This window comes from Zingiber officinale, chromosome 4B (genome assembly GCF_018446385.1).
Source record: "Zingiber officinale cultivar Zhangliang chromosome 4B, Zo_v1.1, whole genome shotgun sequence".
Lineage (NCBI taxonomy): Eukaryota > Viridiplantae > Streptophyta > Magnoliopsida > Zingiberales > Zingiberaceae > Zingiber > Zingiber officinale.
The window spans coordinates 84,098,709-84,124,398 of record NC_055993.1 but is presented as its reverse complement, the minus strand read 5'-3'; the positions used below and the strand labels follow the sequence as shown (position 1 = coordinate 84,124,398).

Below are 25,690 nucleotides of genomic sequence, written 5' to 3'. Positions count from 1 at the left end.
CAATTCAGATAGATTTGAAAAACTTAAAATCGAATAGCGAAGTAAAAGAAAACAAACCCCTGCTCAATTGGTGGTTGCATCAATTTAGAGCGAACCTGACTTTGATACAACTTATAGGATTGATGCATATGAGAGGGGGGTGAATCACGTGTATTTTAAAAATTTATCTTTTTTTAGGTTTTTAAAACAAAGTGCGTATTGGAAGAAAATAAAACACGAGAGAAGAAACGAAAACACGATCAATTTACTTGGTTCGGAGCCTTCAAAAACTCCTACTCCAAGACTCATGTCCCTCAGACCTATTAATGGACAATCCACTAAATTCTCTTCTAGAAATGTTGGAAGAGTAATCCGAATACACAAATGAAGAAGAAAAGTGTAACAATCCTACACTTATTTTTTACAAGTATATAAAAGAAAATGCACAATAAAAAAATTCATTAACAACACTTAGAAAGATTGAATTTGATCGAGCTTGTGTGTTGGTGTTGGTCTGCAGGCAGCGATCTGGCATAGTAGAGTAGCAACAGTTGGTGAACGAAACAGCAGATTGATTCTTAGAGCTTGTATGGAAGTTATGTTTGAAGTGATGGTCGAACATATCATTTAAAGGGTGTTGAAGGCGCCTCCAACCTCATCAGAGGTGTCTCCAATAGACAATTCACTAAATTCTCTTCCAGAAATGTTGTAAGAGTAATCGGAATACAAATGAAGAAAAAAAGTATAACAATCCTATACTTCTCTTTTGCAAGTATATAAAAGAAAATGCACAATAAAAAAATTCGTTACCAACACTTAGAAAGATTGAATTTGATCAAGCTCGTGTGTTGGTGTTGGTCTGCAAGTAGCGATCGGGCGTAGTAGAGTTGCACCAGTTGGTGAATGAAGCGGCGGATTCATTGTTGGAGCTTGTATGGAAGTCATGTTTGAAATGATGGTCGAACAGATCATTTAAAGGGTGTTGAAGGTGCCTCCAACCTCATCCGAGGTGCCTCTAATGGCAAATCTGATCGCGTAGTCTTTTGGCCCCTTATTAGCTCCAACGGCTACAATTTCTATCTGCACGAGGGTGCCTCTATGGGCTCCAATCCTCCTCCAAGATGCCTCTAGTGCACTCTAGGGTGCTTTCATACAACAAACTCTATCTCCGATGTTTATCTACATGCGGGCGCCTTCACTGGTTCCAGGGCACCTCCAAGAGCTACTCCGAGGAGCCTCCAGTCAGTTCCAAGGCGCCTTTAGCATTGTTCATTCGAGACTTAATTTTTACACTTCACTCCTACAAAATGCGTTAGTCCAAATATTAAAAAAAAACCCTACAAAATAGAGTTAGCACAATTAAAAATCATTATTAATTAGATCATGTTTTTCCAAGACCAGGATCTAGTCAAGATCTTAGCTTAACTCATCTTCACTGGATCCCTTGTTCAGGTTGGTCTCCTGTTTCTCGTTCGACTTTCACTCAGAACCATACCTACCTTTGCAAACCTTTCCAATTTCATTAATCATCGATTAATGCATTCATTATTTGAGCAACAAGCATGAGTTCAACATTCATTTTGTGCAGCTTGATTCAATACATTCTGAGTCCTAAATTTGCACTCCTTCAGGCTCATGCATCAAAAAGAATCTCTCTCTATGCATTTGTTCACAACATTAATACTTGTGAATTAATTTCAACCAATAAAAATACCTTAAAACTTTTAATTTAGGATTAAAGCCTTATTCATAATGAAATCTTTTTCTTTTTCGTCTATTTTCCATTTACATATATCCAATAACTTCAATGTTGATAAAAAATCTAATGTTTGTTGACCTAAGCTTTGTTAATTGTCAGGTAAGGGAACACCGTCAACAAAAAGACGAAGCAAGCCCATACATTGTGGAACTACAATGTTTGGTAGAGCAAGCCAAACAACAGGCTCCTTCCATGGGAAGGTCTGTTAATGATGCTATTCCTGAGAATGAAGTCACAGCCGATGATACTAATGAAGAAAATATCAATGGAATTCAGAACCCGCTAACATCTGCACAGAGACTTAGCTTGCAGCCTCTTCTTCATCATTTGCTGAATTTGCACCAGATCCATTTAGGAGGGAAGCCAAACTTTTTACTGAAATTCGTGTCTTGAACGGAGACGAATGTTCTTTTGTAATTCAGTTTATGAAATTCTCCATTTGGTTTATGCCGTCAATCTTAATCTTCAAAGCTAGTGCAGGTGGGAATTGTTCTTGAAGGTGTAGATAAATTCAGCAATCTAATTGGGTCAGTTTATTATCCAGATGGTGGCACTGCCAAAGACCTTGCTAGATCTGGAGCTTGTACAGAATGTATGTATGGTTATATAGTTGTATGGTAAACATCGTTCTTATTATGGAGGCTAAAACAAGTTAGCAAGGTAATACTGGTTGATTTATTGTAGTTGAATAAACATTTTTCATCACAATTAATGAATTTCAACATGATGCTGGATAGATTGAGATTGAAACTGTCGATAGGACTGGGACAACCAGAAGGTGGCTGCTATGCAGCAGCAACTTGCTGCACTAAACATAAAGGAAGCTCCGGTCATCGGTTCATTTAATCCGGCAAAGGGTGGTATGGTCCTAGCTCAGTTCAGCATGGATAATTCCTGGAACAGGACCATGGTATGTATGAACATCTACTTTTGTGATACTCTATTTAGTGGGACAAAACACTCAGAGCAATAATAAGATTAAAATTCGAAAAAATATTCTACTTTTGTCTAGTGATGCCAGTATAACTAGCTAGGCGGTGGGCAGGAGTTCAGATCCTCTGTCCCGAGATGTACTGCATCCTTGAGATGTGATCTAATTCGTCCGATCAACAAAGGAATATGGGAATATAGAAATTTTGGGACAGAGGATATCTGAACTCGGTGGGCAGGCGGGCGTGCAGCAATCGGGTAGTGGCGGGCGATGAGGCGCACGGCACGGTGAGCAGTTTGGGCGAGAATAGAGCAAAAAAGAGAAAAAGTAGCATTTAAAATTTTTTTACAAAAAAAATAATATGGACTTTCCACGTTATATAATTGATATCTCAATATGAATATAAATGAATTTCATTTATAATCAGCAAGGATTAATATTATATTATGATAGTGTTTCATAATAACTACCGTTCATATGGTTATAAAATTTTGTAATATGGACTCTCATCTCTAATCAATACTAATCAATATTAATCAAACATTATCAATATCATAATTAATATTAATCAACATTGATCAACATCATATTAGAACTATTAGAGTAAACAAGTGTAGTTGTCACTTTAGATGTCCCTCCAAAATAACCTCATATTATATGTAATGGAGTAAATTATGGGGCATTTGCTCTGACATAGAGACATTTTTAATGAGAAAGGTTTATAACTGCTATGATAAATAGTTTATTTTTATTAATATTAGTTAATATATCATAATTATTGAAGGGGAGCTTTGGTGCAATGATAAAATTGTTACTATGTGATCAAAAGGTCACGGATTCAAATCCCGAAAATAACTTTTTGCAAAAAGTAGGGAGGGTAAAACTACGTACAAAGGAACTTCGTACACCAAACTACCCTTAATATATCATAATTATTACAAGTAAGGGGAAAGTCATAGTTATTATAATTATATAGTAACTATAATAGTATAAGAAAGTTTCAAAAAAAAAAAATATATCAACCTCCCTAGAGTCATATGCACTATAATTAACAAAGCAGGGATTATCTACTGTCACTACCAGTCTCTTACACCAATTGTTCCAAAGTCACATAAATAATTATGAATCTGATATCATAGTACCTGTCAATCAAAGAATATTAAAGCAACTTTCTTGATGCGGAGGAACCACCCAATGATGTCAATCCCTGGAAACACATTATTTCTTTATTCAATTCCATCAATCTCCATCGTTGTGAACAAATCCCAGCAGAAGAAGCCAATTAAACAGTTGTTTTGCAATCATGATGTCTCTACGTGAAGCCTCCGTGATGCAACGCCCAGAGGGGAAAAGGAGAGTTCTGAACTTCATTTGTTTTTGTTCCTGATTCTCACTTTTGTGTCTGAGTGTGTCCAAGCAAAAGAAGCCAATCAGGCCTTTGCAGCATTAAATTAAAAAAGAGTTTTGCAACTGGAGCAACGTAAAATCTTGCATGGGACTGTGAAAGAACTAAGTTGATGATCTACTACTGTTGAATCTGATTCAGGTATTTAAATGAAATCTAGCCACAAATGCCATTCAATCTGAAGCATAGTCTGATTACAAAATAATATATTACTTGCAAGCTAAAACAACAATAAGAACGAACATTGAATTGTACATGATTATTGCACGACGAGAAAGACCGGCAGTGTAATAAGGAGAGTGTAGCTTTGGAAACTCAAGATTCCATGTTATCGCTGTTATGCTACCGCTCACAACATTGTGCTGTCAAACCCTGCAGAATGCAAGAGCACTGCTTTGATATCTTCTGGCAGAATACTAGGGTCTTTGCATTGCTGGAAGAGGCAAAACGACATGAATATTAGGCGACATGGCCAAGAGAAAGGAATAGATTTTTGCCTTTATATACAATGAGAAGAAAGCTTGCCTCGGCTCGGAAAACATCCAAGGCAAATCCATTGAAACAGCTTATGACAGCTTGTTGGATTTCAAGCCCTAGACCATCGAGCGCCCTCATGGTCGAAAGCAATAGGCCAGGTTGACGGGCACAGAACATATGGATGTTCACTGCTCGGCCTTCTCGTAGCCTAACCTCTACCTGAAAAATTGCAACAACATTAGATACACTGAAAAATTCTAACCGGTAATCATGCTTTTGCTAGAGGAACTCCTTTTTCAATCCTAAGTTCCACATCATGATTGTTAAAGAAGAATAGGAAAGAGACATGATTTTAACATATACGGTTTATCTGGAAGCCACCCAAAAGAACTTCAAATGGTTGCTCAGTTGCATCAAATTGCAACTGTTAAAGAGAATTGCTGATAAAAATCAGGATCTTTATTGTAAGCTTTGACGAAAGAAAGGAAAGATTTGGATGAAGACACAAACCCTTGCTGGTTGATTAGTTGGGCTTGGTAAAGAGCTTGGGCAAAGCTCCTCCTTCACACGACGCGGTAGAGCGGGCAGTGTTGGAGTCAAAGGGTGAAAGCTTGCACCACTAGTACCAGGAATTGAAGAACTTGAAGGAGTAGACTCTAGTTCAGTATGAAGATCGTTGATCCTTTGCAAAAGCTCTTTTAAGTACTCAATTGCATCACCAAGTATCGAAGCTCTGTCCATCTACAAGGACGAGATGGAATTATATAAATCGAAATCAGAAAAGATCCATATAGCAAAACATATTGGTTGAGTATGTAACAACGAACTATTTATCCATCCCAAAATATCAAGTCACTTAGGCGAGGGGCATCTTGTTATGTAAGCATGCTCAGCCTCACTTATCACATATGACTAGAAGTGAAGATTGATGCCCTCCTCACTTCCTACTCCTTTCGATATCTAATTTGGCAACCATCATTAGTATAACAAAGAATTCCACAGATATATGAACAAGGTAACTTAAAACTAAAACTATAAACATAATTATGGGAATAATTGAAATTGATTGATAATAAGATAGCCGCAGTATTTCTAGTCTACATCATCCCCAAAGAACAATCTGCCATATTGCATATAAATTATCGAGCAGCTGGAAGATTTGGGTTTGGCGTGCAGAAGTGAAGTCTTTTGCTTGACAATGACTAACTACAAAATTTGAGCAGCTATCATAAAACATGTAATCACCTAAGAAGAATGCAAAATTAGATAATTTGAAGGAAATAGAACTTATTGATTGAAACCATCAAGTGAAGAATGTTCATGTCACCTTGCTGATCTTGGGAACCACAGATCTTAGCATGTAAAGCCGGTCGTTGAGCTTCTTTCTCCTTCTCCTTTCCGCCATTAAGTTCTTGGCAGGGAGGCCCTTCTTCTTCCCCTTCCGGTCTCCACCACCAGTCACCGTGCTGTGGGCAATCGAGCTGCTCCCTATGCCGCCATCCTTTGTTGTCTCATCGCCTTTGGCGTCCTCTGCTGCACCGTCATCCGTGTCATAGTTCAACCCCGACGCATCCATGCTTCCATCGTCCATCTCGTACTCCTCATCCCCTTTGCTAATCTTCTCGATCTCTTCTTCCAAAGTGAATTTCCCCCGGTCGCCCTGCCCCACTCCTTCCGGGATCCACGGCCCCCAAAAGGCACCATTTTCGCCACCCACGCCCGAATTCTGCCGGACAGCAGCGGCGGTGGCGGCCCGCTTCTGAAACAGAGTCGGCGGCGCTCCCATCGAAGGGAAGATCTCCAATGGCCTCAAAACTTTGGACCCATTGAGAAATGGAGAATTTTCAAAACAGTCGAAGCCCATGGGACTGAAGGCAGCAGTGGAGATGGAACCGGAACATTGCTCGGACGTTGGAAGCAGACGGCCACCGGAGAACTCGGCCGCTGAGCTCAGATCAGCACAGTCAAGTTGGTTGCCCGGTCCGACTCCAGCGAAACCCATGATTGCTTCCCCTTCACCGCCGCCGCCGCCGCCAACACCGGCTCTATTCATCATGACAGAAGAAGCGGAGACGTGGGGAGCCGAATGAAACCCCGGAGCGTCGCACCCAAGATCAAGCCCGGTGTCGAATGGGCTCGAACAAACCGCACCAAAAAGAGAGGAAAAGCCAGATTTCGGAGTGAAAAAAGGCGGCATGTTTTGATCTAGGTCATCGACGGGTGGGAGCAGCAAGGTCTCATGCGGCTTAAGTTTCGAGGGAAAGCTCACGTCTTTGAGCTCCGGATGCTGCTGGAAGGCGTCGAAGGGGTGGTGGTGACCGGCGGCCGCGGCAGGCACCAGGTTGGAGGCGGATGCCGCGGTGGTGGCGCCAAAGTACCATTCATCGTCGAGCATGGTCTTGAAGCTCGGGAGGCCGAGCTCGTCCTTGCCATCCCCCATTACTCCGCCGGAGGCGCTTGCTCTCGTCCACGACTCGGCGTCCTCTTCGACGCCGGCCTCATCCGCCCACACGACGCCGTTCATCCTCGAGAGCACGGCCTGGCTTGGAGTCGGAGGCTCTGCTTCTTAGTAGTCCTACAGATGGCTCTCCTTCCTCTGCCACTTGTAAGAGAGGGATGGGTCGGAAACGTTACGTTTTCTTCAAAAAAGAGCGACGCGTGGCGTGCCGTTTTCCTCTGTAACTTGCCATAATTAATTACTGAGCTGTTAAAGTTCCAAAATGCCCATGGATGTCTAATCATGCAACAAACTACGCAATTTCTTCAATTTTTCATTGTTTTATTAAAAAGGCATCCCACTTCTATAAATCATCAAAAGACCCTCCTCAAAAAAAACGTCCAGTCATATATTGTATTTTTAAAATAGTTTTTTATTTCAGAATAAGAGATATTATAAGGATAAAATATTTGATAGATTTTTTTTTTACTTCTTAGGACCATTTAATATTTCGTTTAATTTGGGTACCTTTTGATTTTTTGCTTTAAAAAAAATTGTGTGGCTTTGTTGCTTTATAATTTAGAAAATTTAGAGGAGCAAAAATTAAAAGCGCTTTCTGCTTTTTATTCTCCTCTTAAAAAAGGAAGGCATTTCACGTTTTTTTAAAAAAAAAAATACTTTTCCTAACTTTTTTATTATACTCACCAAAATTCTCTGAATTATAACCTTCTAAATTTTAGGAGATTCCATTTTTATACATTTTAATGACTCTAAAACTCTAAAAACATTTTTAAAATAGATATATATATTATAAGGGAAAAAATATATCTTCAATCACCGTGATTATCTCGACATAATGATGTTAATATTGGAGTAAAATGAAACAATTTAATAGAGATCTAGCTAGAGGTAAAATATAAAAGCGACTTATCTTTAAAATTTAAAGATAAGTAAATTAGAATTTAAAGACTTTTGCTAATAGTTGAAGGTTTCAATTCATAGAATATATTATTTGGATAAATTTAACCTTTTTTTGCTATTTTTAAATGGAAAATAATTCCACATTTAATATGATCAAAATATATTTCATGACAAAGATATAAAAAAAATATACACACAAAATATAAATATAAGTGCAATAAAAAAAATCTAAAGATAAACTCAAAATAACAACATTGCTTACAGATAAACATGTAATGCAGAGATAAAACTGAAAAACAAACAAATAAATAAAGATCCAAAAATCCGAATACACTTTAAGTTTGGTTTTGAGCTTCCAATTCACTTCATCTCACCTCGTACAATATCACAGTGATCACAGTGCTTAATAGCTATAATCTTACCATCATTGCGTTTTCATAACTACTATACTATAGGTATACAATTATAACCATTATAATTTTGTAGCTATTAGAACGTAATATTAATTGATATTACATATAAATAAACATTTATATTTTAACGGATATGATTTATAATTGTTATAATATAATATTAATAAGCATTAATGAGATGGCATGTTCATAGTAAAGTGCTCATATTGTAAAAAATATTGAAATAGGTAACACTCAATTTGGGATGATCGATCCTGCTCTATAGAAATTTTTCATAGATCATCGATGATCTCGTCCGGAAGCTGAGTTGCATGGACCGCAGGGTGAGGTGGATGGAATATTGATCGAGTCGCGGTGTCCCGGAGGGGGTGTGCTGAGATGGCTTCCGTGTTGATCAAGTCTTCAGAAGTCCTCTGGTCAACGCTACCTGTAGCCAGCGACCGGATTGACCCAATCCCCGGTACCTTGGTGTTCGAAGCAGATCCCATGAATATATGAGTAACAGACTAATAATATAATAATGAAATAAATGAAGGGTGAGTCTGAAAAACGTACCCTGGCCCAGGGGGCGCCCTCGGATGGGACGCGACATAGCACGGCATTGGAAGACAACATGCAGCATGGAATAAGACACTGGCACGCAGGCCGAGAGGTACTAACGGCACACAGGCCGGGACACGAGGTCGGCAAGTAGGTCGGGACCCGAGATCGGCACGCAGGCCGGGACCCGAGATCGGCACGCAGGCCGGGAAATGAGATCGACGCGCAGGTCGGGAAATAAGATCGGCGCGCAGGTTGGGAAATAAGATCGACACGCAGGTCAGGACACGAGATCGGCACGTAAGTCAGGACACGAGATCGGCACGCAGGCCGGGATACGAGATCGGCACGCAGGCCGGTCGGACACAAGATCGGCACACATGCAGGGAGAGGCATTGGCACGCAGGCCAGGATAAAATACCGACGTACAGGCCGAGAAATAATAACACCAAAGAGGCTAGATACAAATCACAGACTAAAACACAATCGCGGCTCGTAGTCCGAGATACAACGAGACACACCCAAATAGGACCACGATGCGAGGATCGGAATGTAGCCTCAGCTCGAAGGCCGGAACACAACAAAGATGGAGCATAATCCGATCGGAGTCCATTGGCGACGAGGGCCCGGAGGCCCAACCCACATCGAAGGCCTACAACCAGGCGTACAATCCGGAGGTGGCCTACGATGAGGCGAAAAGGTAGGCAGCGCTGCGGCGTCCTGGAGGAGACCGCTGGCGAGGCTGCGTTTGGCGGTTCGGCAATCCAAAGTGCGACGGCCGGAGGAGGGAAAAGGATGAGCTGTGGCTGTCGCCGGGAGGAACTTCACGTGAGGGAAGGGGGTTGTGGCTGTCGTCGAGAGGAGAAGGAGGAAGAAGGGAGCGGTGGCCGTCGGCGGCGAGGCGTTGCCCGAAGGTGGCAGCGAGAGAGGGAGAAGAAGACTTCTTGCCTTCACTGTGCGTTGAGCGACAGAGGAGAAGGAGAGAGGAAAGGGAGTCGCCGGCGTTGGGTCTGTCTGACGGCGTCGCGAGGAGGAGAGGGAGAGAGGGCTTTGGCCGACGTTCGAAGGTGGCGGCGAAGGAGGTAGACGTCGTGACAGTGCGGTGCACGCACGAAGCAGAAAAGCTCCCTCCACTCATCTTAAAACCTTACACAGTGGAATGACAATATTGTCCCTCCTCCCTCTCCTAATTACTACTTTTCCATCAGCATCAAAGCATATCCGTATCACAAGCCTCCCCCTCAAGTCTAGTCGAAGGAGGCGCAAGTCCAACTGACTAGACCAAGCCAACGTAAAACAGAATTGCTATTCAACGCAAACTTATATCACTAGTCTTGTTTTATAACATCGAACGATTAGCTGCAAACGGTGAGCGCCCGACAGAGCGACGAAAAGAATAAGTGTCGACCGAGCGACAGAAGCAATACCAAGCGAGTGTCGAAAGAGCGATCTGGCGAATGCCGAGCGATATCGAGCAGACGATCGAGTGATGCTGAGTAAAATGATCGAGCGATAATAAATCAATTCTGAGCAACCGAAAAGTTGTCGACCGAGCGATAGTAAATCTCCCCCGAGCAATAGAGGGAATGATGGGCGAGCAGAGCTGCGAGCACGAACTAGAAAGAAATTCCGACCGAGCGACTATAAATTGTGACCGAGCAATAGAGAGACGAATCAATGAGCGAAGCCGTGAGCGCGACTGAGAAAAATGTCGACCGAGCGACAGTAAACCGCGACTAGGACGTGTAAATCCATAAGCGCAATCGAAAAAATGTCGTCCGAGTACTAGAGAGGATGCGGGTCGGGCGGAATAAGAACAGGTGAGCAATGTCGAGCGTGCAACCGAGAAAATACCGACCAGGAAATAAAGATAATGTCGATCGAGCGGAATGAGAACGGGCGAGCGATGTCGAGCGCACGATCGAGAAAATACCGACCCAGCGATAGTAAAATCGTGACCGGGTAATAGAGAGACGGATTGACAAGTAAAACTCTGAGCGCGGCCGAGAAAATACCGACCCAACGACCATAAAATCACGACCGGGAAATAGAGAGACGGATCGATGAGCGAAGTCGTGAGCGCGACCGGGGAGGTATCGACCGAGCAATAGTAAATCGCGACCTGGCAATAAAGAGAATAATGAGTGAGCCAAATCATGAGCGCGACCGAAAAAGTATCGACCGAGCGATAGTAAATCGCGACCTGACAATAAAGAGCGTGATCGAGCGAGTGCCGAATGAGCGACATCGGTGAGCGAAACGCGAACTGAGAATGCCGGGCCGGGCAACAAGTGAGTCAAGCATAATGAGTGCCGGGCAGAACGGCGAGTGAAGCGGTGAGCGCCGATCGGGCAACAGCGATGAGCGAAACGCGAATGATAAGTGCCGAGCAGAGCAACGAGTGAAGCGGTGAGCGTCGATCGGGCAACAGCGATGAGCGAAACGCGAATGATAAGTGTCGAGCAGAGCGGCGAGTGAAGCGATGAGCGCCGATCGGACAATAGCGATGAGCGAAACGCGAATGATAAGTGCCGAGCAGAGCGGTGAGTGAAGCGATGAGCGCCGATCGGGCAACAGTGATGAGCGAAACGCGGATGATGAGTGCTGACAAGAGCGGCGAGTGGGCGGTGAGTATGATGAGTGCCGGGCATAGCGGCCAGTGAAGCGGGTGTGATGAGTGTCAAGCAGAGCGGTGAGTGGAGTGATGAGTGTCGACCGAGAGTTCGTTGGACGTGAGAGCATGCTCACTTATAACTCGCACTGAGGCGAGAGTCTGGGACAACCGACCGGGAAGGTCGTTAGGCGTGAGAGTCATGCTCACTTATAACTCGCACTGGGGCGAGAGTCTGGGACAGCCGACCGGGAAGGTCGTTGGGCGTGAGAGTCTTGCTCACTTATAACTCGCACTGGGGCGAGAGTCTGGATGCGTGAGAGCAGAGCTCACTTATAACTCGCACTGAGGCGAGAGTCTGGGACAGCCGACCAGGAAGGTCGTTGGGCGTGAGAGTCTTGCTCACTTATAACTCGCACTGGGGTGAGAGTCAAGGACAGTCGACCGGGAAGGTTGTTGGGCGTGAGAGCATTGCTCACTTATAACTCGCACTAGGGCGAGAGTCTAGATGCATGAGAGCAGAGCTCACTTATAACTTGCACTAAGTCGAGAGTCTGGGACAGCCGACCAGGAAGGTCGTTGGGCGTGAGAGCCTTGCTCATTTATAACTCGCACTAGGGTGAGAGTTTGGGACATCCGACCGGGAAGGTCGTTGGGCATGAGAGTCTTGCTCACTTATAACTCGCACTAGGGCGAGAGTCTAGATGCGTGAGAGCATAGCTCACTTATAACTCGCACTGAGACGAGAGTCTAGGACAGCCGACCAGGAAGGTCGTTGGGGGGTTGAGCGTGAGAGCAGTGCTCACTTATAACTCGCATTGGGGCGAGAGTCTGGAATCCCGACCGGGAGGTGATCAGGAGGCCTGACTAGTATTTGATCTGGAAACCTGGCCAAGAATTGATCTGAAGGTCTGACCAGGACCTGATCTGGAGACCTGATAGGGAAAACATTCTAAATGCCTGACAAAGAAGCAATTTGAAGGCCTGACAAAAAAGCAATATGAAGGCCTGACCCGGAATTGATCTGAAAATCTGACCAGGACTTGATCTGGAGACCTGATAGGGAAACAATTTTAAGGCCTGACAAAAAAGCAATCTGAAGGCCTGACCCGGAATTGATCTGGAAATCTGACCAGGACTTGATCTGGAGACCTGATCGGGAAACAATTTTAAGGCCTGACAAAAAAGCAATCTGAAGGCCTGACCCGGAATTGATCTGGAAATCTGACCAGGACTTGATCTAGAGACCTGATCGGGAAACAATCTTAAGGCCTGACAAAAAAGCAATTTGAAAGCCTGATCCAGAATTGATCTGGAGATCTGACCAGGACTCGATCTGGAGACCTGATCGGGAAACAATCTTAAGGCCTGACAAAAAAGCAATCTGAAGGCATGACCCGGAATTGCTCTGGAGGCCCGACCGGGAATTGGTCTGGAAGACCGACGGGAATTGGTCTGGAAGCCCAACCGGGAATTGGTCTGGAAGCCCAACCGAGAATTGGTCTGGAAGCCCAATCGAGAATTGGTCTGAAAGACCGATCGGGAATTGGTCTGAAAGATCGACCGAGAATTGGTCTGGAAGCCCGACCGAAAGATCGTTAGCGATACTCCGATCAGAGACCGGTGGTGATACTCAGGTTCGAGACCAGTGGTGATATCTCGACCTCGAACGGGGGAGGATAAGCCTTGAAGCCCCTAGAAGCAAAGCCTGTAGCAACATGAGGGAATAAAGCCTTTGTCATACCTGATCGCGTATCATACATGATCGCGAAGTGGTGTCAGCCGACTAAGGATCTATCTCGGTTCCTCAACTCCCGAATACCCATGGAGCGAGGGGGGAGGATAAAAGGTGTGAAGCCGATATAAGGGAACATAGTCCATAACCATAGAAGGAAGCAGAGCACTATGGATGCAGGTAGCAGCACCTGTAGATGTAAGAGACTGCAAAACAGGTGAAGGATGCAGGGCATATAATAATAATAGAGTGAAGCACCTATAGTAGCAAGAGAATGTAGAGTCTCCTGAAGAAGAGTGCAGAGCTTGTAGCAATAAGAGGGTGCAGAGTCTCATGGTAAAGGGTGCAGAGCTTGTAGCAATAAGAGGATATAGAGCCTCATGGTGAAGGGTGTAGAGCCTGTAGCACACCTGATCGGGGAGCTGGACTCCTGACCCCTGATCGAAGAGTAAGGCCCCTAGCCTGTAATCAAAGAGCGAGAACCCTAGATCCTGATCGGGAAGTGATACTGCAAGTCAATGATCGGGGAGCTGTGTCCCTAGTGTATGAGCGGAGAGCTGTGTCTCTAGTGTATGAGTGGGGAGCTGGGCCCCTAGTGTCCGATCAAAAATCGAAGGCCCTAGTCTTTGATCAAGGAACAAGGATCTTACTCTCTTATCAGGGAGTTATAACAGCTTCTATAACCGTAAAAAGAGAGCAGAGCTGGTAATCGTACTTGATCGGGGAGCCGTGCCCACCGGCTAAGGGTTTTGTCTCGGTCTCTTAACTCCCGAATACCCGTGGAGTCAGGAAAAAATACAACGGAAAAACTAACCTGTCAACCAGCTAAAACTCCACTCGATCCCTCGACTCCCGAATACTGGTGGAGTGAGGATAGAATATAATATATGCGTCGAGATCCTCCGGGATTGTGATAATAGCAGAGAACCTCCCAACGTCATCCATCTTCACGTTCGAGAACAGGTGAAGGATGTTCCCACAGACGACGCCAAATTTGATCCCGTCCGGAAGCTGAGTCGGATGGACCGCCGGGTGAGATGGATGGAATGTTGACCGAGTCGCGGTGTCCTGGAGGGGGAAATGCTGAGATGGCTTTCGTATTGACTAAGTCTTCAGAAGTCCTCTGGTCAATGCTACCTGCAGCCAGCGACCGGCTTCACCCGGTCCCCGGTACCTCGGTGTTCGAAGTAGATCCCACGAATATATGAGTAACATGCTAATAATATAATAATGAAATAAATGAAGGGTGAGTCCGAAAAACGTACCCTGTCCCAGGGGGCGCCCTCGGATGGGACGCAGCTCGAGTTGTCGCGACCCGGAAGAGTAGCTGACTCTGATCAGGCTGGATCTAACGGTGAGAAGCCGAACGTAGCACGACATTGGAAGACAACATGCAGCCTGGAATAAGACACTGGCACGCAGGCTGAGAGGTACTAACGGCACGCAGGCCGGGACACGAGGTCGGCAAGCAGGCCGGGACCCAAGATCGGCACGCAGGCCGGGAAATGAGATCGGCGCGCAGGTCGGGAAATAAGATTGACACACAGGTCAGGACACGAGATCGACACGTAGGTCAGGACACGAGATTGGCATGCAAGCCGGGACACAAGATCGGCACGCATGCCGACCGGACACAAGATCAACACGCATGTCGGGAGAGGGCACTGGCACGCAGCCCAGGATAAAATATCGACGTACAGGCCGAGAAATAATAACACCAAAGAGGCTAGATACAAATCACATACTAAAACACAACCGCGGTTCACAGACCGGGATACAACGAGGCACACCCAAATAGGACCACGATGCGAGGATCGGAATGTAGCCTCAGCTCGAAGGCCGGAACACAACAAAGATGGAACATAATCCGATCGGAGTCCATTGGCAGCGAGGGCCCAGAGGCCCAACCCACATCGAAGGCCTACAACCAGGCGTACGATCCGGAGGTGGCCTACGATGAGGCGAAAAGGGAGGCAGCGCTACGGCGTCCTAGAGGAGACCGCTGGCGAGGCTGCGTTTGGCGGTTCGGCAGTCCAAAGGGCGATGGTCGGAGGCTAAGAGTGCCGGCTGCTAGCGTCACCGGCGGTATGCACGAGTGAGAGAGGAAACAGTGACGTCAGAGGAGGAGGAGGGCAGTGTCGCAAGGTTGTTCGGTGGCGGTGTCGCGGGGAGGAGGAGAGTAGGGGCCGGTCTCTCCGGCGGTGGTGTCACAAGAAGGATGAGTCTCTCCGGCGGCAGTGTTGTGAGGAGGAGGAAGAAAGGATGGGTTGTGGCTGTCGCCGGGAGGAACTTTATGTGAGGGATGGGGGCTGTGGCCGTCGTCGGGAGGAGAAGGAGGAAGAAGGGAGCGGTGGCCATCGCCGGCGAGGCGTTGCCCGAAGGTGGCAACGAGGAGGGAGAAGAAGACTTCCTGCCTTCATTGTGCGTCTAGCGACAGAGGAGAAGGAGAGAGGAAAGGGAGTCGTCGGCGTCAGGTCTGTCTGACGGCGTCGCGAAGAGGAGAGGGAGAGAGGGCTTTGGCCGACGTTCGAAGGTGGCGGCGAAGGAGGTAGACGTCGTGACGGCGCGGTGCACACACGAAGCAGAAAAGCTCCCTCCACTTACCTTAAAACCTTACATAGTGGAATGACAATATTTCCCCTCCTCCCTCTCTTAATTACTCTACTTTGTCATCAGCTATCAAAGCCTATCCGTATCAATCGGGATAAATCAGGAAACGCTTATGACGAACTATCTAGAAGTCCAATATCCTATGATTAAATACTTCATTTGGAGAAAAAATTCCTACAAATATGTCGTACGATCCCACCGTAGATGTCTAATTGACAACTTAATATCGTTCTACTTTGTGCTTATATTGTAAAAAAAAAAAAAAATTAGGTAGCATATAACTGGTTCAATCTTACTAATTTTTTTTACTGACCATGGATAAATTAGAAAAATACATATAAAAGTCCATCCTAATAATCATCACTCTCAAGTTAACTACGGAGAAAATTTGTTAATAATACGTTATAAATGAATCTTGAAAAAAAAAATTTAGGAGTACCGAGTACGTATATACGTTAGTGCCTGAGAGGGCAAATAATGCTTCCATGCAGCGGCACGTATATGGCAACAAATTGAGGCCAGTCGTATTCATGCCCAGTCCCTTTCATTAGGCTGTGCTCTACATACATAGCTCGCTAACCTATCAATATGCCAACACTCGAGGAAGCCTAACCCACAGTCACTCCCTTGTATTCGATCTGCACTGTACTCTCTGCAATTCCGATTAATGGAGTCACTTCACTTTAACCGATTGAATTACAATTTCTCATGAATTACTACTACCGTACGTCTTCTTAATTCCCTGGTAAATGGGGCAACAGCGACGGCACTGGAGTCTGAAAGTGAGAGTGACGACGACTGTTCTTTAACGACCGGCTGAAAAGAAGAGAAGAGAAGACTCCCTTATTAATGGCAGAATCAGACAAACGAGGAGACAGAGCAGAGAAGAGAAAGGCAGCCCAAGACTCTCGTGACTGCTTCTTCCATTCAACCTCCCTCGCTATTCCGATGCCTTCGCCCTCATGCAACGCACAGTCGTCGCAGCCGCCTCCTCCTCCTCCTCCTCCCTCAGCTTAATTATTGTTCATCATAACTCGTTTTGTCGCTGTCCCCCGGCTGGCTTAATTATACTGCCGCACACGTTACAGCGTTGAACTGGATATTCCTTTTCATAACCAGTGAGATCAGATTGCGTATCCGAGGAGGTTTAATTTGCAAGCCCAACAAGTTTGAAAATTAATCACTCTGTTTCACATTGGCAAAGAATTAATGTTCCATCATCATCCAGAAAACCAATTAATCGACGATCGACGATGCATCGATCATTCATTTAAAGCGTCAGCATGAATGAGTACGAGTAGTCATAAATTCATCATGCATCAATCTGGTTAAGACCTGCAGACGGAGCCAGAAGAAGTTACCAATGGGACAATATAATCACAGAAAGCATGAATGAAACTTCTGTACATCCCTCTTTATAGTTTCCAAAGCAGCCAGTAAGTACGACTACCTACTCGGCGTAAGGTTCATCAATATTGGTGTTCCTTCACTCTTCATGCCCTGCAAATCTGGGCAGCATCAGTGGAGTCATGGAGAACCGTCACTGAATGTTATGCTGAAACAAGGAACGAGGAGTAAGTACTTCAGACCTTGCTCTAGGGCAGGAGAAAGAACCAGGTCAGGAGAGGACCGTTTAGTAATTTTTTAAACTTATAGCACTTTTTCAGTAAAATATTTATTCTAGGACCAGCCCAACGCCAATTCCAGCCCAATCCGGCCCAACATTGCATTAGTCCGCCACTGAAACTACCAAACGACTTTGGTGATCGTGACGAGGCGTGGGCTTCTTTTACAAACCAATTACCGGGAGGGTAAAGCTCGGGTAGATTGAAAAGAATTAGCCAGGCTTCCGTAGGTAGCTGTTATAGTTCCAAAGTCTGCCCTTTTCTCGTTTGTATTTGTCCCTCCAACTCCTCCTCCGTCACCGCCGCCGCCGCCGCCGCCCCCGCCCCCGCCGCCGCCGCTTCATCGCAGGTAGATCTATCTCGTTGCTCTTCCTAATCGTGTTGAGTTCTCTTTCTGTCGAAACCGTGGAAAGTTTGAGGGGGTTTGTGCCCGTTTTGGGTAGTTGTTCTTCCCTCATCTTTTGTAGATTGTTTCCTTAATTATCGTCCTTGAATGAATTGTGAATTAAAGTTCCAGGTTTCGATTTGAATGCAAGAATTTATTGTTCTATGTATAGTATGTACCATGAGATGAAGATCAAATGGGATGAAAAATGCGCATTGAACTTCAATTATTGGATGGGTGTTCTGACCTAATATGAGAAACTGAGACACCTGATTCAGAGTGGGACGGCTCTTTTATGCAGCGGATTTTGAGTATACCTAGAGTTCTTCCGCTGTTGTTGTCTCTACCAAATAAGTAGAAGGTTACATCAGATGATTCAGTGAACTATGTTTTCTATCTTGATTACTGTTTTCATTTTAGAAGCATAACCTCTTGAACTTATTTATTTCTAAGATTATGCCAAATTGTTGACACTTTCTCAATGCCCAAGGCAAATATGGAGAGAGGAAGACATGGACCAGAGGAGCAGCTCCGGTCCTTTTACAGAGGAGGCTCGAGGCGGAAAAAATAAAGATCCAAAATAAATTTGGGCCCCAACTATTCAAGGTCCTAATTACATGCCTAAAAAGATAAAAGTAAAAGACAATATCAAAAGATTCTGAAATATGAATTTGGACTAAACTATTCAAGGGCTCAATTACATGCCTATGATACATAATACTAAAAAAAAAATTGAGTTCTCTCAAAATATGGGCCCAGGGTCATCGTCCAGTGTCGTCCTCCTCTAGGGTCGGCCCGGCCCTGCAGAGGAGACCTCTTTGGGCTGTGGAAATTGGTGGCCTCCGCCAATGGGGAGTATTATTGAAGAAAATATCTTAACTCTAGGAAAGAAACTTTGATACCATGGAAAATTTGGATAAGAAATATTGTATTGCCTTGAGATAATAAATTTAGTACAAATTCCTAAACCTAGAAGTAATAATAGGACACTAAACCCACTACACATAAATGCCTAATAATTATAACACCATCAACAATATAACTCAGATGATCATGTTACCTTTTTTTGTCTTCCATGTATCACGAAAGCTCAATTAACTGATAATCTATCTTTTTCTTGTTCAAGTTATCTGTGTCCTCTTGGAGTTACACCATGCCGTGCCATGCTTGCTAACTTGTAATCTTCCAATTGATTCATTTGATAGTACAAATTTTCTCTTACCTATGGATTTCTTGAATCCTGAGGGTTATATTACCATAGTCGAAAATTATCTGAATTAACAATCTCTGGACATTGGCGTCCTAATACATGTGTTTCACAATGTTAAGAGATGGTTGGTTCTTTGGTTAAATCAGCGATTCTTCCTACTGTTACAGTGAACAGGTGTCAAATTCACCTTCAAGTTTCTGGAAATGCTAAAAGGAGTGTCCAAATGATGTGTTATCAGAGAAGAGATCTTCTTCCATTACAAGTCTTTGAAGGCTTGAGAAGAATAGATATCCTAGGCACCTCACCAAGATACAAATGTGATTTTTGTTTGGTGGTTTCAAGATATATATCTCATTCGCAGGGGGAAAGACCATGTTCGATCGTTTTACAGAGAAGGCAATGAAAGCAATAATGCTTACTCACGAAGAGGCAAAACTCCTAGGCCACAACTTTGTTGGGACAGAACAAATATTGTTGGGCCTTCTTGGTGAAGGGACAGGTACTGCTGCAAAAGTTTTAGAATCAGTGGGAATTAATCTTAAAGATGCCAGGGTGGAAGTGGAAAAGATTATTGGAAGGGGAAGTGGAGTTGTTGCTGTAGAGATACGTTCGGAATGCAATTAAAATCTTATATGGGAAAGATATGAAAAAAATTATATATTTAAAAGATAAAAATATTTTTTTTATTGATACGAGACATTTTAAATAAAACTTAAAAATAAAATTATGAGGATGTGTTTAGTCCCAGTTATAATGTATAATATTAATTAATTATAATAATCATATAATCAGATAATCACATAATCAAGTTACAGAAAATAAAATAAAACCTTATGTGTGGTTCAATCTAGGTAATACTATAATCTAATTTTACATTTACTCTATTACCCTTCATTAAATTTAATATTTAATTATTTTTTAAAAATAAATTAAATTATATTAATAATAATATTATTAATTAATAAGTTGATAATATATATATATAATAAATAAATATAATTGATTTATAATTTTTAAAATTTAAAAAATTATATATATTTCAAAATATAATTAAAATAAATTTATATATTTGTAGTTACTATGCTTCTCCTCCATTCGTTGGCGTTGCCTCCTCCTCCGCGAACCATCGATGTTGTCTCCCTCCTCTGCAAATTGTCAAACAAAGATGCCTTTATTTGTATAAAACTTTTAGATAGAATTAAAAAAATAAAATTATAAGAAGTTATGTCTAATGTGAATAATATTATATCACATTACTGTAAAAATATATGAATTCTTTTATGCCCGAGAAGTTATCTTTTACACCTTGGGCAAAACGTGTCTTAGAATTCTCATTAGAGGAAGCTCGACAACTTGGTAAGTTTGGGATCTTCAGTTATAGAGCTGTAGTAATGATCTTAATTCCAGAACTTGTTTTCATCATATTTAACTACATCTATGCTATTTTCAACTATCTGCTAACTCGTTTATCCGGTAAATCACTTGTTCAACAGATTTGGACCTTTTATATCATGTAACTTTATATGTTCTAGAAATGTAGTTTTTGAAGTGAATCGAATCGTGGCCAAAAGCATAATGTGTTGGATATGTGTGAATAGAGAAGTGGAAGAGGAAAGAAGTTTTATTGTGATTAAGATTTTAGTTTTACATTGAATGTTTTATGGTATGTTGGTTGTTTTATATTGATTCATATGTATTGATGATGTGAATAAATGTATGGGGAGAGACTCTTTCTCACGCGTGGGTGTATAGGGGATGCAAATTCAGGGCCGGATTATACTAAACTAAGTTGACTCATATGCGAGCACGACGTACACACATCGAATACCGGACTAGTCTAGATAAAATTTACCTAGGTAGAACAACTAACATAAATTAAAAAATTAATGCAGAATTTAAATGACCGAGTGAAATGTTAGCATTTCACAGCTCGGCGAGTAATGATCATTAATTGATTATTAACGTTGCTCATTGGCTTGAACTCATATATAAAGAGACTATGATCATAGACAAAATACATATAAGAAGAAAGCAAAAGCTCTCCACCTTCATTCCCCTCCTCCTCTGTTATACATCTCTTCCTCGGTGGAGTACTCGCAACGCAGTTGGGTACTTCTTAGTTCACTGTTACCACCAGTGCTTGGTGGAAATCACAGTTTATCGTTATATCTTGAGAAACATATGATCCGAGAAAACCTTGAAGAACAGTTGGAGGTCAGGCAAATCTGTTTCAAGGAAACTGTAACCATAGCAGGCCTTGATCTAGTCACCCACTCAGTAGCTTAGCTCGCTCGGTCTCTCTACCCGCTCGGGCCTCTCTGCCACTCGAGCAGCTCTGTCTGTAGGTCGTTCTGCCTTCTATTGTTAAGCTACTTTGCCTGGTCAACCACTCGGCCTGGTCGGTGTGATCTGTTGCTCTGCCCACTCAACCGCACTACCCAGCCAGTCGATTTGCCATATCGGTCACTCGGTCTGATCTGTGACTCGGTTTGATCTGCGACTCGGTCATCCTGCTCACTCAGTTGCTCTGCGCCACTCAGTTTGATCAGTCACTCTATTGTACTATCCGCTCGGAAGCTACAATCGATTGGCGACTCTGCTCCACTCGTCCACTAAGACTCGGCGTTCGGTAGTCTCCACTCCTCGACCTCTCAGCCGCCTAGATGTTGGGCTCGCTCGGCCAATCTGCCAACTTTGCCACTTGGCTGCTCTGCCCGCTCAGTCGATCTGCTTGCTAGCCCTAAGGCGCCTACCATATGAGAAATCTGATCCCAAACAACCTAATTTTTATCTGCAATGAAGTCTGAAATTTATCCTGTGAAGGCGCTTTCCATAGCACCGAAGGTGCCTTCCATGAACAGTGTGAAGGTGCCTTCAATGCTTGAAGGCGCCTCAAGCACTATTCAACCAAAGCTTTTTGTGCTTCTTTTATCCTGTAAGAAATGTTAGTCCAATAACATATAAGACAAGTGTTAGCACAGTAATAATAATAAGTAGTAATTAGATGTTGTCTCCCCGAGATCAGGATCTAGTTAAGGTCTTACATTAGATTTCCGAAATGAACCTAAATTGGACCGACGCCTACTGTCCCTTCGAACGGGGACACATTCTCACTTGGTCGCTCTTCTCCAATGACGTACCTCTACTTACCAGGTGTAGAGATACCTTCCAGAATCAAACATCCAGACTTCGAGAATCAAACATCCTGACCTACCAGAATTGCACATCCAGTCTTCTCCAATCAAGAATCACACATCCTGACCCTTGCCAGAATCCCACATCTGAACTTCTCGAATCAGGAATCGTACATCCCAATCCTTGCTAGAATCCCACATATGGACTTTAACCTATCAGGAATCGAATATCCCAACTTACCGAAATCACACATCTGGTCTTCAACCAATCAGAAATCGAACATCTTGACTATGTTTAGTCAACCCTGTTGGATCGAAAGCGCTAGAGGGGAGGGGGTGAATAGCGCTCGTGGCTTTCACTTATGTTTCGTAAGACTTTCGAGTAAACGCAGGAGAAAAGTAAACAATACAAACGTAAACACCAAGAATTTTCTACTTGGTTCGGAGTCTGGGGCGACTCCTACTCCAAGGCCCACTCTCGTTGAGCGTTTACTTTGGGAAATCACTATAAGTTCGCAAGAGTACAATTTTAGAGTACAACAATTAAGTTCAGTAAGAAAATATACCAACAACTTTAAGAATAGGAAATTCGAGGCTTCAGGTTGTCAGTGTCTTGCTATAGTTTTATCGGGTGGTTCTTTGAGCAGTGCATGAAAGATGGATCGCATTTTTTTTGTTGTTCCTTGTTGCTGCTTGAGACTGCCTTTTATAGTTTGTGGAGGGCGCCTCCAACACCATGGAGGGCTCCCTCAACCCTGCCAAAAACACAACGTCAATAAGCCTTGACTTCTTCACGGCTTATCCTCTTGAGGACGCCTCCAACTGCATGGAGGGCGCCCTCACTCCATGATGGTGTCCTCTGCTCAGCGTCCAGGGCGCCCTCTAGCCCCATGAGGGCGCCCTCTGTCCTACTACGCGGAGGTCTTCTATCAGTGACCTGAGGTGCCTCCAAGCTCCATGGAGGGTGCCTTATGATTGTTCATCTGAGGCTTTTGCTTCTTTTGCACCCCTTGCAAGATAGGTTAGTCCAAAATACAAAACACATCCTGCAAGGCAGAGTTTAGCATAACAAAATAAATTAAACATAAGAATTTGACAGTCACTAGATTGTCCGGTTCTGACTTCGGATTTTCGATTGGAAACCCTAGGTCAAACCGACGCCTACTGTTCCTGCACCGGGGAACGCGTCCTCACCTACTCCACTCAGGAGAGTTTACCTATTGCCAGTTGATCCTCCAGACCAACTGGACTTTTGCTCAGCGCCCGAGGCTCCAGGACTTTCCACTGGGTGTTCGCTCCACGACCCGCCCAGTCTTTCACCCAGTTCGCGACACTAGGACTTTCCACCTAAAGTCCTCGACTCTAGGACTTTTGCCCAAAGCCTTCGACCTGCCAAGACTTTCCGTCTAGGGTTACCACTCTCTAGGACCTAGGGTTATCTCCCCCTAGAGTTTTCCACCTGCCTAACCGCAGTTAGGACTTTTGTCTAAGTACAGTTAGGACTTTCCTACAAGCTCATTCAAACCCATTAGATCACAAATAACCTTAACTTTGAACCTTTTGCTATTATCAAACTTAGGTTCGATCGTCGGATGCTTCCCGCACCAACAATCTCTCTCTTTTTGATTATGACAACAAAATTCAAAGTTAAGTAAAACAACAGTACGCAAAAAAATATTAAGAATCAAGTAAACTAGAACACTTTAAGTGATTATAGCAAATTGAACAAAATGAAATTGAGCAAAATGTTCTAGTTTTATTCATTTTTTTTATTCATTTTTACTTTAACTTCATTCTTTTTAATTTTCACTTTCCTCTCCCCCTTTGTCATATATCAAAAATATATAAAGTATAAAATGGAAAGAAATGATAGTTTGCTCCTCTTGAAAGGAAGCTTTGTTACTTGAAACTAGTAGTTGTAACCAAGCTAAGTTTAAAGTATAGAAAATTTAAGACTTAAAGTAACAACTTAGCAAATATTATCTAGGCAAAATAATAGGTTTACAAGTTAAATTAATAAATTAAATTCAGGTTTTAAAATCAAGCTAATTGAAGTGAGTACTTACAAACTTTTGATTTTAATTGAAGTTTTGAGAATTGAACACAGTTAAAAACTTTGAAAAATACTAGGCTCAAACTTTTAATTTTAATTTAAACTCCAATTTAATCCAACCTTAAGTCAATTTTTTTTTTCATTTCAAAGCCAAGTTAAAAAAAATAATTTTATTTTACACCCAAAATAATTTTTCATTTAAGTCAAAAAATAATATTTATTTTAAATTCAAATCAAAAATAAAATTTTCATCTAAGTCAAAAATAATTTTTATTTTAAATCCAAGTCAAAAAAATAAAACAACTTGGTTAAAAGAACTTTTTCCACTCCTCCTTGATTCATGCTAGCCAATTTATCAAAAATTTAAAGTCCTAGAGTCCAAGCATGAGTAACTAAATTATTTACTAACAACTAATTGTCTAACATTTAGTTACTAGTTGTTTACCAAGAGGTAGTAGCTTTCATTTGGTTAGTCAAATTAAGTAAATGTTCCAGTTAGTTTTGACTAAACATGGATCACTTAACTTGATTAATATGATTTTGGTATTTATTGCCCAGACTTATATCGATGCACAGACATAAGTATTTTGAAGTCCAGGCAGTACCCTATGCATCTCACACCATTCTAAGTGTTTTTTATACACAAGCAAGGTAATCATAGTGTGCTTGTAAGATGCTCTGGCTAAGAACTAGGGGTACATATTTTCTAGGGGGTAAATTCCTAAGGTAAGTCCAAAATTTTGAAAAACTAATAAAATTGAGATTTTGAAAATATTTTTCCTAGGATTTGAAAACTAAGTAACAAACTGAAGTAGCAGTAAAACAAATCCAAGTCTACAAAGGATGTTTATCAAACAAACTAGAACAAACTGTCTATAAATAGGATGTCAAATATATACACAGCATAGAGAAATATAAGAACTGATCAAGAAGGAACATCGTCAGTAGGTGATGGTAATGGTCGCTCAGGGCCCAGGAGAGTCTGAAGAATTTAGTCAAGTCTGGATGTCACGTCATCCCGGAGAGTAGTCATCTCTCCCCGGAGTGTGCTGAAGCCATCCAAGATTGACTGTTGTAAATGTGCAGAAGACTCCTCGAGACGAGTGAGATGATCCTCGACGAACAGTGAAGTCGAGGGTCGGGTCGAAGTCTAGGGTCGAGTCGAGGTCGAGGGTCGGGTCGAAGTCAAGGGTTGTGCCGGAGGAGGATCCTCAAAGAGATCTGCCTCTGTAAACTATAACCACTCCTCTCCCTTGGCAGGGGCATAAAATTCATCTCCTGCTGGAGCAGCTGGCTCTGACCCACCTCTCCAGGCTAGGATCCCCTAAGCGATAATATCTACATGCACTAGGGCTAACTGACGTTGTCCGAGCTCATCGTAAGGGCCAAGAGAAGTAACCCTCCCCTGGGTCATGTTTATCTCTAGAGTCGAAAACATATATGTCTAGACATGACAATAGAAAAT

At 43.0% G+C, this 25,690-nt stretch overlaps 1 protein-coding gene and 1 long non-coding RNA gene across 2 annotated transcripts; one reads left to right on the top strand and one right to left on the bottom strand.

Annotated features, from left to right (window-relative positions):
• Nucleotides 1-4,218: 4,218 nt before the first annotated feature.
• Nucleotides 4,219-7,162, bottom strand: LOC121975348 (transcription factor SCREAM2-like). Its single transcript, XM_042526946.1, has 4 exons — nucleotides 5,879-7,162; nucleotides 5,062-5,292; nucleotides 4,600-4,770; nucleotides 4,219-4,507 (listed from the first exon to the last, which is right to left on the bottom strand). Exons 1-4 carry the CDS (start codon nucleotides 7,073-7,075, stop codon nucleotides 4,424-4,426), a joined length of 1,683 nt encoding a protein of 560 aa, XP_042382880.1. The 5' UTR covers nucleotides 7,076-7,162; the 3' UTR covers nucleotides 4,219-4,423.
• A 9,984-nt stretch (nucleotides 7,163-17,146) lies between these two features.
• LOC121975347 lies at nucleotides 17,147-19,192 on the top strand. The gene is made up of 3 exons (XR_006110306.1): nucleotides 17,147-17,435; nucleotides 17,509-17,792; nucleotides 18,001-19,192. It is a non-coding gene; the product is annotated as an uncharacterized LOC121975347 (long non-coding RNA).
• The last annotated feature ends 6,498 nt before the right edge of the window (nucleotides 19,193-25,690 follow it).

Bases quoted from the DNA above. Each gene is read 5' to 3' on its own strand.
- LOC121975348 (XM_042526946.1), bottom strand. From the start codon at position 7,075: ATGAACGGCGTCGTGTGGGCGGATGAGGCCGGCGTCGAAGAGGACGCC. The intron at 5,293-5,878 runs GTGACATGAACA...TCGTCCTTGTAG, and splicing joins TGGTTCCCAAGATCAGCAAG to ATGGACAGAGCTTCGATACT. The intron at 4,508-4,599 runs GCAAGCTTTCTT...TGCCTCTTCCAG, and splicing joins TGGATGTTTTCCGAGCCGAG to CAATGCAAAGACCCTAGTAT.